At 40.4% G+C, this 14,797-nt stretch overlaps 1 protein-coding gene across 1 annotated transcript in view; it reads right to left on the reverse strand.

Moving 5' to 3' along the window:
* Window positions 1-3,029: 3,029 nt before the first annotated feature.
* Window positions 3,030-14,797, reverse strand: part of PSTK (phosphoseryl-tRNA kinase) — a 184,508-nt gene continuing 172,740 nt past the window's right edge. The window contains exon 6 of the mRNA XM_044056032.1: window positions 3,030-3,776. Within this exon, the coding sequence (XP_043911967.1) occupies window positions 3,556-3,776 (221 nt within the window). The 3' untranslated portion in view covers window positions 3,030-3,555. The remainder of the gene's footprint in view (window positions 3,777-14,797) is intronic.

Raw genomic sequence — 14,797 nt, forward strand, 5'->3', positions numbered from 1 at the left:
TGGGTGGTAGGAGGGCAGGATTGTCTGTGTGCATGAGGCTGTTGCTGCATTGCCCCAGTATGCCCAGATTCACCAGGTGGACAGGAAAAATCACTGGAAACTGACCCTTGGACATGCCTGTTTAGGCTCTTTTTTTGTAAAGTAGAAGAGCTGTTTTCCCTTACCTTTGCAAGGTACTTTGCAATTATAGGCTGTTTAGTGCCTACAATTAATTTCTCCTTATTGACAAGGAGAGTTGAGTGCTTGTATCAGTTTCAGGCTTCCTGGTGCTTTCCAGCAGGTTTTAGAGCAAGTGCTATTCACAGGGGTTCAGATTTTAGTGCTACTACTGAGAAACCAGCTAGTTATAAGGGAAAATTTGAAGAGCAGACTTTCTGGCACCTGGAATAGTTTAACTGTAACCTTGCAGTGCTGCACGATGCGAAAAATGTGCAAACACATGCGTTTTTAAGCCAGAAAGTTGAAAGGGATAGAAATCAGCCTAAAAAGGCTAATAAAATTACAATTTCAGAGCTGGAAACCACTCCTCTAGTGTTAGATAGGCAGTACAATGCTCACCACTCCCACTGGTAAGCAGTAGGACTTCCCTCTACTACATTAAGGTCTGGATAGCTCTGAACACAGAAAATAAAGTCCTGAGACAAGCAAAGCCTGGGATATGGACTGGCTAGAAAAGGTGGGAAATGAGCAAACAAGACAGTATTTTTTTTTGTTAAAACAGGCTAAACAATGCAATAATACAGTGAATAAACACAGAAAATGCTAACACACTTTGGTTTGTAGTCCTAAACAGTAAATGCAATTACAACTCTACAAGATTAGCAATTTAAAACTTTTTAAATGAAGCAAGGCAAGTGCACAACTGAAAAACAATTTAAGAGACAGTAATACAGCAGAATACGTAGCTAGTCTATATATACAGAAAAGCAGCTAAAACACACAAACAATTCAGATGCAGTGCAACCTAGAGCACCTGAGTTGTAGCAATATTAAGGCAATTACAGCTATAATAAATGCTCTAAAATATTCTCTATATTTCCAAAATGTTTGAGAAGCACAGTCAGAACACAAGGAGATTCAAGTATTTTTTTAAAGGGAAAAAGGAGAAACAGAAGGCCTTCTCAGATGTTCTCTCTGTATTAGATAGAATGAGCTAATGACACTAAACTGGGAGGAGTGTCCCAGATCAAATTTACAGTAGGTGCGGGCAACTGCAAATCCACCAAATATAACAACAAGACACGAACAGGGAGGGTGGGACTCTTTAGACAGTAAACACTACAGAAAGCCACAAAATTAAAGTTTTTAAACAGATAAAGGAGCAAAGAGACTGTACAGAATGCTTTTAACTGCAAACAAATCAGTTACCTGTGCAGATTAGTTAATAGCAATAAAATGCACTAAAAATTATGCAGCAGGCAATACAAATTGCTAGAAACAATAATCAGTATAAATAAGCCAAAAAACAGGATATTTATATATCTCAGATCAGAGTTGTAGTCAACACCCCTCCTCCACTCTGCTCAGTGTGTATAGACAGAAATCATCTCAAAGTTAAGGCTTAAATACCAGAAGATACAATCTCTTTAGACAGTAAACACTACAGAAAGCCACAAAATGAGTTTTTAAACAGATAAAGGAGCAAAGAGACTCTACGGAATGCTTTTAACTGCAAACAAATCAGTTACCTGTGCAGATTAGTTAATAGCAATAAAATGCACAAAACTATACAGCAGGCAATACAAATTACTAGAAACAATAATCAGTATAAATAAGCCAAAAAAAAACAAGATACTTCTATATCTCAGATCAGAGTTGTAGTCAATGCCCCTCCTCCACTCTGCTCAGTGTGTATAGACAGAAATCCTCTCAAAGTTAAGACTTAAATACCAGAAGATACAACCTTAGACAACTTTTTAAAAAAAAAAAGCACAAAAGAACCAGCCCCCACTAGCCATCAGCCAATTAACACAATCTAGCCAAGGTAAAGAAAGGCTTCTGCTAATTCAAGATGGCCTGTTCATGTGCTTTGAACAATCACTGTAGAGACAAACAGACCCAGAGCCAGCAAATCTGAACTAGGACAATACTAAAGCTATTAGCCTACACTCTTTAGACAGTAAACACTAAAGAAAGCCACAAAATTAAAGTTTTTAAACAGATAAAGGAGCAAAGAGACTCTACAGAATGCTTTTAACTGCAAACAAATCAGTTACCCGTGCAGATTAGTTAATAGCAATAAAATGCACTACAAATTATGCAGCAGGCAATACAAAGTGCTATATATAAATAGCTAGAAACAGTAATCAGTATAAATAAGCCAAAAAAACAGGATACGTATATATCTCAGATCAGAGTTGTAGTCAACTCCCCTCTGCTCAGTGTGTATAGACAGAAATCCTCTCAAAGTTAAGGCTTAAATACCAGAAGATACAGTAAGTAAGGCTGTACATTTGAAGAGCTTTGATGATGTCCCTTGTTGTGCTTCTGATAACACACAGCTCTAGTAGATGCATACATCATGCTTGAGCCGGACCTCAGAATCTCCCAGTGGGTACTTACCTGTTTACTGCAGTCATTAGTTGTCTTGGTTAGTCAGGCATGAAAATAAGATTATAAAAGTACACTGTATTTTTTTTATTTTTTTGTAAAAATAAACTGATTACAAGCTGTAGTCTCTTATTTACTAATGAACACTATTGTCTTTGAGACTAAGACTAGAAGAGAACTGAAAGGAAAATATGACCCTGTCCTGCTAAGGATACATATAAATACAAAGAAGGCAGTCCTGACATAAAATAACTACTGTGGAGTCCTTGGTTATGATAGTAACCATTACAAGAGTCCTACTCCTAACAAGATATAACATCAAGTTAAAACATATTAAATTTGCACAATTTTGTGTACATCATTTAATGCTAATATGGCACATTTGTTTGCCCTTTACAAAAGGCAATAAAAACATTTTAATCTTCCTTTCTGTAATCTGATCTGTATAGTTTTACCATTAATCCACAAAGGAAAAAACAAAAAGATTACTGTATTTTACTTCGTCTAGAATGCATCAAATGTCATTTTTTAATACATAAAATAGACAGTGCCAGCAGGGAAATCACTTTCTAAATTTTCACAAAACATATGGATATAAAGTGCAACAGTCAGGCTTTCATACATCATTCTGCCACCAGTATACCATTTGTCTCACTGATAAACACATATTCTATTTATTTTTATGGTGTACTATTTCTTGGCAATATCAGGATAAACAAATATGGATCTGGCATCATGTGGCATGCCTGTTGCAGACCAGAATTAGCTAGAAGATTCAGGAACTGCAAGCTTTTAATGCACTGGTCTTTAAGAAGCTTGACTGCTACAACACTATGCTGCTATACGTATGTGTTGAAAGAAGTTAATGTCCCGCATATTCTGATGGATACACCTATATTTATGTTTGAAAGAAGATGAAGACCAACTTCATCTGATGGCAAAAAGAAGCTCATTATGAAATCTTACAAAGTGTATAAATACATCACATTCCCAGTAAGAGTGGTTTCACTTAGCAGGATTTTCAGAATAATTTTTCATAATTTTTTGTAATACAATATCCTTTTCTTCATCAAACTGAGCAGTAATTTGTTCAGCAACTTCTTTTTCAGGCACATGGCTTTGGCCTTGTTGAATAATTCTGTTTCGTAAATCCTCAAGAAAGAAAATTTTCAGTTTATTGAGCTCCTCTGCCAGCTGCTTCAAAGTACATGAAGGTACCTTATTGTCTACAAGAAAAATAGATATTTTATTTCAGCATGAACAGTATGGACAAAACAGAACTACATACTGTATTCCAGGCAATAATAAACCAAACAGTCTTATTTACATGGCTCTTTTCTCACCTTAAGCCACTTTACCAAAATGCTTAAGACTAGTTAGGAAGTGACCGAATGTGTGGCTGTAGCTAGCATGTGTCATTTCTGTACAAAGCCTAAAAAAACTGCATGCGCCAGCTTTACAGGAAGTGGTCTGGGAACAACACATCACAGAATGAGCATGAGCGCCATTTCTGTACAAAGCCTAAAAAAAACTGCATGCGCCAGCTTTACAGGAAGTGGTCTGGGAACAACACGCCACAGAATGAGCATGAGCACCATTTCTGTACAAAGCCTAATAAAAACTTCATGCGCCAGCTTTACAGGAAGTGGTCTGGGAACAACACGCCACAGAATGAGCATGAGCACCATTTCTGTACAAAGCCTAAAAAAAACTGCATGTGCCAGCTTTACAGGAAGTGATCTGGGAATAACACGCCACAGCATGAGCGCATTTCTGTACAAAGCCTAAAAAAACTGCATGTGCCAGCTTTACAGGAAGTGGTCTGGGAACAACACACCACAGAATGAGCATGAGCGCCATTTCCATACAAAGCCTAAAAAAAAAAAAACTGCATGAGTCAGCTTTACAGGAAGTAGTCTAGCAACAACACACCATAGAAATTTACAGTGATGTTTCTGAATACTTTTTGGGTCATTTTCCTTTCATCCTGACAACAAAAGAGGCAGCACAATCCCAAAACTGACACAGGGGACCACACTGTCATGCCTCAGCACCCCTCCCCCCCACAATGATGTAGTCAGATGTTACAGTTTCACTTGTGACCTTAATTACCACCTGGAACCCACACTTTCGGTTTCAGAGGTGAGTGTGCTACAGCTGTGCCACACTGACATTTTACACTGCAGAAAGGAAACAACTTTATAAACAAAGCATGAGTGAGTTTCTTTCCTTCTGTTTATGAACTGTGAACTTGGGTAATACATGAATGTACAAATCCATCACGAGCAATGTGAGCTAACACAATTAATCAGTGGTACAAAAAACTCTGCACCCTGTGAAGGGCTTCTGCTGACTATCTTTTTATCCTCTCATCCAGTCTTTTATATCCCTGGATTCCAATTCTGTTTTTGCTTGACTTTTAAAGCCAACTTTAATTGTATCCTTTTGTTTCATGGCATCTTCATTATCATATGTATACGTCTGAATTTAATTTTGCAGTAAACAGTTGCCTGACAGTAGTGCTACATGGCTTTTGAATAATTTAGAAACCTATAAACTAGAGGAAGAAGTTCTGTAGTTGGAAACTAGTAGAAGCTGTACTTAAAATAATGGACAACTCTTACTTGGAGACACTATGGCTACAAGTACCTTCAGGCCTGTACTTCTCAGACACTAGGACAGGTCAGAAGCTTTTTTTCCCCACCACCTCTCACACTCTTAACACTACTTTTCCAGGCCATTCCTTACTTGTAAACTGCAATGCACAGCATACCCTCCAGTTCTTTCCTGCTATGCATGTGAAACAAGAACAAGCTTGAAGTTATAGCCCAACATCATTTTCTTTTAAATTATTTTCTTAACTTTCAATTAATTCTCAAATTTATTGAATTTAGTGATTCTTGTTTTAAAGGATGTGTTAAGCATGTACAGCGAGGAGATAAGCACATCTTGTTTTAGTTCTTTTACAAAGAGCCAGAATGTGATGTTGATGCCTGTGTAATGTCTGCTAGGAGTTTAGCAATGTATGCAACTGGTACAAAAAAAGCGGAGAAAGAGTGTCTAAGATTAGCCTGTCCTCTTTGAAGCTTTCCCATGAAGTAGTCATAGTGGAGGACCCTTGGGTTATTCCACAGCTATACTGATCTCTTCTGCCCTTGCCACCCCATGCCCAGTGGTACAACAAATGGCTAGTCTCCACAGGTTGGTATCCTATGTGGCCAAATTACAACCTCTGCTTCCTACTTCAAATAATTCCCACCATAAACCATGAGCAATTAGCACTGGATATCTCTAGGCTAGTAGGGAGGTCCCCATTACCTACCAATTTTACATTTCATTGTACTGCTTTACATTTTTGTATAGGTCATGACTGAAAAGGGGTTCCAGTAGTACAGGTCACCTTTCTATTGAATAAAGAACATTAAATACAAGGCCATATTTATTGTCCCCATGGACCACAGGAGTCACATTTATCACTTGCTTTTTAGGTATCGGTTTTCCAAGCATCAGCTTCCCTGGTGTACAGCCAGACAATTCCATGGTCTTGGGATATCTGGCAGTACGGTACTGTGTGTCAGAGTTCTCAGACTTGGTCCCACTGCTGGAACACTTGACATAAGGTACTCCCAATGCGTGGATTTTGATTCCAGTCCATCAGTCATTGGTGCTGATGTTGGCTGCTTCAACATTATCTCAGACAGTAATGTTACAGATACTTTGTTGCCAGGCATTAGGACTTATTTATTCAGCCTACCCAAGTAAAATGTTACTGCTGAAGGTTGCCTTGCCTTTGATTTACTAATTATCAGTGGTCTTAGCTGTGTAATATCAAGGCTTGATGCAAACATTCAAATGCTAGCATCAGAGGGGCTATCAGACGAAGCTGCACAGCTCATTGCTCATTCAGCAATCAGGGAGACTTCAAGAAACACTTTGTCCCCAAAATACAGCCCGGGACTGGTACATGCACCTCTTTATAACTCACTATTTGTATTCCCCAGGCAGAATAAGATAGCTGCTAACTATTTACTGATCAAAAGGCCACAAGTCTGATCATCGGCTTCTAAGGAGCTTTTGAGGAAAAGGAAGCTTTCCAAACCTGTGTCAATATAAAAAAAAACAGTGCTTTGCACATGAAATTATGTGTCCACAGATGTGGGTGATAGAAGTGTGTCTGTGTGTGGGGGGAGGTGCCTTCTCTACTCTCGAGGACCACTAAGGCACTAAGGAAAATTTTGGTTAATGGATTCAATCTCCTCTTCCCAGAGATATTTGCAAGACACCTGTTAAGCACCTTATAGATCCCATTTTTAGAATGAAAGTATCTACAATCTGGAATACCAAAGTCTTAAACACTAAAATTAGATCCACATAGACTACCCCCCCCCCCCCATATACACAAAAAGGCTGGGAAAATGGTTTATCGGCCACAATACTGTGCTGTCTAGATCAAGAATCCCGCGCTGAAAGATATACTAAACTGAAGCCTTGTGGCTCAAACCCAGGCATTCCACTCCTTGGACAAAAAGTCCAAGGCTTTACTCTGCAAAGAAAATTAGGTGCTGAAATCCCCAGCTCTGAATAGAAGGGCACTAATCTATCACACTCTTATGCTTCACTTCCAGTGAGACTTACTGACTTCCTTAATAGCTAGAATGAGTGCCTTTGTACTCAAGTATGCGTCAACCACTTGTTTGCTCATTATGAATGTAGCCTTCAGCAATGCAGATCAATTAGAATAGGCAATGACAGCCAGAACATGCATGCACTAATATTCGTGGCTGCACATCATTCCTTTTGCTGCTGAGGTGAAAGCAATCTTTTAAGATATGCACTTTACAAGTCTACTGTTTCATATGCCAGAAAATGGTGAACATCTGAAGGGGATGACAGAAGACAGCCAAATCCTTTCAGCTTTAATGGTCACCCTTCATCTACTCCAGGTAATTTATACAGGATCCCAGTAAGCCTTAGTCTTGCAGGACTCTTTCCCTATGCCCTAGTTTGCTTGATTAGTTTTTGAAGAACCAGTTTCTGGGACCCTCTCAGCAGTTCTGACTCCAATCCCAGCTCTTGCCAGCTCCGTCCAAGATCAAGAGGTGGTCAGAGGAATAGTCTTCCAGCACATGGAATGGTAGGTGTCCCTCACCTCATACTATTAAATAAGGCATGCAGCTGAGTAAGGTTAAGCCTTATATTTCTACTCTTCCCCTCCAAAGTGTCAGGTGATTTTGATCAATTGTATATTGCCATGCAATTGAGTGCTTTTGCAGAGAGCATACATGACCATTGTAAGGTTATCCAACAAGCCAGGGCAATGGACTCTTACCAACTATGCAGGAAAACTAAGCAGGCATAGAAGTGGTCTCTGTGCAAAGGTTTCTTTCCTCTGGATAGTCCACATTCTCGGTAAGCTCAAGTGCTTACAGAAGAAGCTGAGACAAAGTTCACTATCTCCTCATAAATGGTTCTTCAACTCCAAAACTAGTTTGAAACTATTTCAGACATAGGACACCTTGCTCCAGGATTAGCATTATGTGAGAAATTTCTCCCTCTAATACATTCCAGAAACATGTTGATGGTCAATTCTGCAACTCCTTGGTAAGTTAAACATCTAAGCGTTTCCTGTGGGTTTTTTTTTTTCTTCTGGCTTATAGACTCTTCCCTACATCAATGGCAGAAAAAAATCCCCTAATTCTGCTGCACTTCGCTTATGGACCTGCAAAATTTGGTCTGTAGACTGTCTGAGGATGTCAGTCCAGCCACATACTGTTCTGACAACAAGGACTTTGTCACACCTACCCATAAAGTTCTATTTCTTTCTATAGCTGAAAACTGATGGTTTGGGTGGGTTTACTATCATAATCCTGAAGTGCACTGGTGCATTCATTCACATCACTGAACCATATTGTCGAAACTGAAAACAATTTCATACCCCAATTTCAAATCATGTTAATAGTGATGCTTTGAAATTTTCCACTATGAAAATGTGACTCTTAGTTTTCATTTGCCATTTGGTGTTCAGTGATGCAGGATCGCTACGTTTATGTTCAATATTCAGTCACTTTGAAAGTGTACTCAGATGAAACACCAGTTGACGAAGTGCACTTCAGGGTTTTGATAGTAAACCGGTGTGGGTATCTCTCTCTCTCTTCTAAATGTCAGAGGTCCAGGCCTGTGGTACAAGGTTTTGCAAATGCTGATAGCAATCCAGACTCCTCTTACCCATAAAACTGTAGGAACAGCTGGAAAAGGTTCTCCAATAAGACCAAGAGGTGAATTGGGAAGTGGAAGCCCCTCCTGTTGTAGTCCTGAATTACTTTTTTATGTCCAATCTCCATCCATAACTAAAACATATCCATTCCCCAAAACAGCTACTCGACTCGATTCTCTCCTGTCATCAGTACTGAAGGATGTCTGAGAGGTAGAAGTAAGATCAATGGAACTTTTATGTCATTGTGTATCATCAGTAGTGAAGATGGAGAAGTATACAGGGAAGAAGTGAATCTACTGATTGACTGGAGTGCTAAGTACAACCTTGATCTCAACGTCACCAAAACCAAGCACATCATAATAGACTTCAGGAGAAACCATCCCACTCACTCTCCACTCACAATTAATGGAGAGGGTGGGAATAGTAAGTAGCACAAAATTCCTGAGAGTCCACATTGTAGAGGACTTATCCTGGTCACTAAACAATAGTCAAGAAAGCCCACCAACACCTGCATTTTCTGCGGAGGTTAAGGAAAGCTAATCTACCACCCTTCAGCCCTCTACAGGGGTGCCATAGAAAGCATCCTAACGAGTAACTTCACGGTGTGGTATGGAGGCTGTTCAGATGCAGATCAAAAAGCCCTACAGAGGGTGGTGAAGGTTGCTGAGAGAACAGCAAGCTCCAACTTCCTAGAGATACATGGTCTACATACAACACTTTGCTACAACAGGGCCACAAACATTGCCAGTGATGCTACACTCCCTGCCTGTAGTCTGTTTATAAGCTTGTCATCTGGGAGATGATGCCTCAGAGAGCGCTGTAAAACAACCAAGTTCAGGAGCAGTTTCTTCCCACAGGCAATTAGGTTCTTGAACTCTGGAAGCAATCTCAGGAATGTTAGTCACTGACAAGTTCTTGTGTCGGTGAAACCATTATGGTGCAATAGAAATTATGAGATGCTCGCTCATAGTTATCTGTTTACGAAGTCACTCAAGTGCAATATTTATCTGCTAGCTATTCTAACTTATCAGAAAGTAAGTATGCAATAAATAAATGTGCAATAATCAATCACTCAGCTGCTAAAAATGGCAGACATAGTAATTTACAGTAATATGTAGTAAAATAACTGTGTAACTTAATGTTATTTATATTGCATGTAATATACGTAATTTGTATGTGTGTAATTGTCATCTCAATATTGAGTGTGATGCACACAATTTCATTTAGGCTACCCTTGTGTAGTCTAAATGAGAAAGTTAACTTTGATGTGGGGGGGGGGGTGGAGATTCTAATTATTCATACGGTCTTCAGCTGCTGGCCATCCATACTTGTGCATTGCTCACTGTACAGAGACTAGTATGAGTGTATGCCTCCATCCATCCATGGTGTCTGGCTTGCCTACATCATGCCTTTTTTCGGCTTTTACTCCAGAGTTCATGGAGTAAGGAGCTTGTTTTCTGTCTTTCCTTGGAAAGTGCTTCTGAAATGAGCACCCTAATGAAATTCATTTTTTTGTTTTACTTTGCAGGGGGATGCAACCCCCCCCCCCCCCCCCAAAAAAAAAAAAAAAACAAAAAAAACACTTTTACCCCCACACACCTTACTTCCAAACAATCTGCCTTTGAGATTGCTACAGCCTGGAGAAAAGTGCTAATCAGTTCTGACAGGCACCCCCTGCAGGAGGCCAAAATGAGTATTGACCTTATGAGATGGGCCAGATGACACTGACTGTTCATTTCCATCCTTCCCTGCCATCCAAGCTTCCAAATGAACCCTAGTCATCTGTCCTGGAATTAGGGATCAATTTCTGTACAAGGTGAAACCTTGGCCCTGGATTATCTAAAGTTGTCATATTTTTTGATATAGGTCGTAGCTGCATCACTGTCACACTTTTTCACCTGGCAGCTAATTCCACCTTCCATAAAGGATTATGAAAGCTAGTCTTCGTCCGCTTCAAAAATATGAAAGAGGTTTTTTGAGGAGTACTTACACTCTTAGGTTTCTAGTCAGGGATACTGCTCTTCAGTGGATCTCACATTTTGATTAGGAAGCCCTTACTGTTTTGCTAATATACCCTGCAGAAAATACATTTTTATTGTTAAATTCTATTTTCTTGGTAAAAGGTATATTTGCCAGAATTTCAGAGTTGCATGTTCTGTTTAGTTACCATCCTCCGCTCATCTTCTATATGGACAAGGTTTCTTTGAGTACCATCACTTCATTTTTCACGAAGCTGGTTATAGCTGTTATTCTTAAACAAAACATTAACTTGTCACTTTTTAATCCCAGAGTACTTTAACACAGAGAATATCTGTTGCAGATTGCGCTGGTTCACAGACAGTTATGAATGGCAAAAATACTACAGTGCCTTTCTGCCTCTTTTGTCAAACAGAGAGAAGACAGAGTTCACTTCACTACCAGTCAGTTATTATTTTAGAAGTATATAAGGTTCATGCTTTACTGCGGTGGTGGTGCTGCGGTAGCGTTGTCGCCTCATAGTAAGACGTTGTCCTGTTCGATTCTCAGCTAGAGCGTCTTCTGTGTGGAGACATGCGTGAATGGGTGTACCTTCGTTGAAGATTGTGCGTCAGGGCCGGCAACTCGGCACGTAAAAATCTACTGCCAATCATTAGCGGACCGGAGTTCCGCTGTGGCGACTCCTAACCGGGAAAAGCCGAAAGACACAACAATAAGGTTCATGATGTATATGTGCAAGGGTCACCCCACATGAGGGGTCTGTATTTCCATTGCCCTTTTCAGAAACATTCCTATTGATAAGATTTGTATGGCTATAACCTGGTCTGCAGGCCATATTTCATCAAATGCTACAGGCTAAATTCTGCTCCCAGATTTAATGCTTCTTTTAGCACTACAGTTTACAAAGGCATTGCTTCATTAGGCTCTCTGCCCAAGCAGTTTGCTGGTAATGTCTGGGAATCTGTACTGAATGTTCCAGCAGGAAGGACATCTCAAAGCACGGTAAAACAATTGTATGAAGGACTGACTATAAAGACAAATCTTTAAGACAGAAACTTCAGCATACAAACACCCTAGTGCTTCTAGTAATATAAACCTATCTAAAAGTAATGTGAAAACCTCTCAGGTTTTACATTTGACTCAAACTCTGTTTTAGAAGGGCATGCTAACAAACAGCAGGAAGGAAAATCCCCAAAATGATCCTAAAGCAGATTTTCGAAATGAGTTACTAAAGCCAGTTTGCTGAACACTAACCGAAACATTTTGGAGTGGGGTGTAATTTCCTGACCCTCAACTAAGTACAACTTATCCAAAGGTTGTATTTTCTTGGACTAGGTTATGTTTCCTGTGAAGTGGAGTGGCAATTTCAGTGGGCAGCCAGTTTGAGAAAACAGATTTGTTGAACTGTGTTACATCAAGCTGATCACTTATTATTCATTATGTTCCTGCTGAAGGGTTCTGTTATGCATTCACTACAGTGAATGATGGTCGAGGTGGGTGGGGGTGGGGAAAAGCTACCAAGATATTCTAGTCCCTGGGAGTCACAGTTATGAAGGCTCCTTTTTTTTTTTTAAGTATTTTGCTCCAGAGTACATCTGTGAATTTGCTGCTTACTTCCAAATGTCAGTGGAGGAACAGAATGTGGTACCCATCTAGAATTTTCAAAGAAAATGTATCTCCAACCAGGCAGTACAGTTCTTATCTGTATGTCTCAATAACAACAATTACAAAACTGATTAAGAATCTGTGTGCCACATGGAAAGCAAGCTGGTTACATGGTTTAAACAGTGCATCCATCCTAGAAGTACAGCTGCTGGTAAGTAAACTTATTGTTCTAGGGCACAGGCTTTTAGATATTGTCACAGTGAGTTTTCTTTTAAACCTCTGAAAAATCATTGAACCTCCCCTAGAAATCAGGAAGGCAACTTTAGCATCCCCTGAAAAACACATCCACATCACTGTAGAGATGCGGACCAACCTCTACAGTGCCTTTTTTAGGCAAGGTTCAAATGAAAAATTCACCACCGTAACAGGTACAAGCAAGCAAAATCTGAGGTTATTGCTACTCAATGCTAGAAGTCTAAACCTCAAAATGCACTCACTCGAGGCACTCCTTAAAATGGAGAACATCGACATCTGTGCAGTGACAGAGACCTGGTTCAAGGCTCCAGAGAGTACCCCTGCATTACCAGGCTATAATTCATATGACACCTTTCGGCCACCTTACCTGGACTGAAACACTAAAGGCGGAGGCGTGTCCATATTCATTAAGGATATCCATACCTCCAGGCTAGTTGCTCAGCATAATGCATCTGAGATTATCCAAGGGCAACTAACTCTGGACAAGACCGCAATCCAAATTGTAGCTTGCTACAGATCCCCCACCATGCCCCAGGATTACCACTCCTCATTTCTTGATACACTGGAAAATATTAGGGTACAACCTAACACTCTAATAATGGGCGATTTCAACTACCCCACCATTAACTGGGAAAACTACTCATGTACCAACTCTTGTGCTCAACGATTTCTGGAATTCATAAATTCCAGTGCCTTGGATCAACTTATCTACACCCTCACCAGGGGCAGCAATATCCTAGACCTGGTTATTACCAACATGGGCAACCGGTATTCCACACCAGAGGTCAATTCCACGTTGGTCAGATCTGACCACAAGCTAATCACCCTAGACATCCACATCCCACCCCACCCCCACCCCATTAGGGAAACCACCGTAAAAAATTTCTCCAAAGTCAACTTCACGCTTCTTAAGACAGAAGTGGCAAAGTTCACAACACCCATGCTGACGGACTATAGAGGTATAACTACTGAATCCTACACAAATGCACTTTATAAGCACTTACACGTGTGCATAGATCGTGCAGTCCCTAACAGAACCAAGATGCTATCCTCCAAAAAAAGGAAGCCAATCTGGTGGTCCCCTGCCATAAACAAACTCTACAACAGAAGAAAGAAACTGTTGCAAAAAAGAGTAAAATCCCATGACTGAAGGAACTCCCTGGTCAGCCTCAGTAAGAAGCTGAGATCCCTCATAAAATCCTCCAAAGCTAGTTACGAAAACAAAATCGCCACTGACGCTAAAGACAACCACAAAGCATTCTATAGCTATGTCAAGAATCTCAATGGCAACACGCATATCTGCTCTGAGTTACAGCACAATGGCACTAAATACACAGAACCAACTGATACTGTCAACATCCTGGCAGATAGGTTCAGTGTTAACTTTACCACCCTCTCATCTCCTAAAGGGCCCATCTCTATACCAAAAGAATGCAAAGTTCCTGTAATCATGGTTGCACAGGTAAAAAACACACTCTCCAAAGCAACAGCATCCATGGGACCTGACAACATCCCAGTCTGTGTTCTACATGAACTACAGAATGAACTGGCACCCCACCTAAGTACCATGTTCAATCATAGCCTCACCTCAGGCTATGTGCCCAATGAATGGCACAGAGCGATGGTTATCTCACTCCACAAAGGGGGAGCCACCACAGACCACGGAAACTACCGCCCCATTAACCTGACGAGCCTGGTCTGCAAGGCTATGGAACGTATCATTATGGAACTTATAAACAATGACACTGGTAATCTTCAAACTCTGGACCTCACCCAGATCGGGTTTGTAAAAGGCAGTTCATGTCTACTAAACCTGATAGACTTCTTTGAAGCCTCACCAAAGCCGTAGATGAGGGTAAGGTGGTTTCACACAGCCTATCTAGATCTCGCCAAGGCTTTTGACACCATCTCCCACTCTGGAATTATAGATAAACTCACTAAACTAGGTATAAATCCCTATGTCACAAGATGGGTTGCCAACTGGCTCACTGACAGGACCCACACTGTGAAAGTAGCAGACTCCAAATCCAACTTCAGACCAGTGACAAGTGGAGTACCACAGGGTTCAGTCCTGGGTCCTCTCCTGTTTGGCAACTGCTTCTCTGAAGTACAAGCTAACACAGAAGGTCTTTGGCTAACGATGTTCGCAGATGACTGCAAACTAGGAGGCATAATCAAAACTCCAAAAGATGTGGA

Source organism: Protopterus annectens, chromosome 14.part0, assembly GCF_019279795.1.
Source record: "Protopterus annectens isolate FY-2018-M chromosome 14.part0, PAN1.0, whole genome shotgun sequence".
In the NCBI taxonomy this organism is placed as follows: domain Eukaryota; kingdom Metazoa; phylum Chordata; order Ceratodontiformes; family Protopteridae; genus Protopterus; species Protopterus annectens.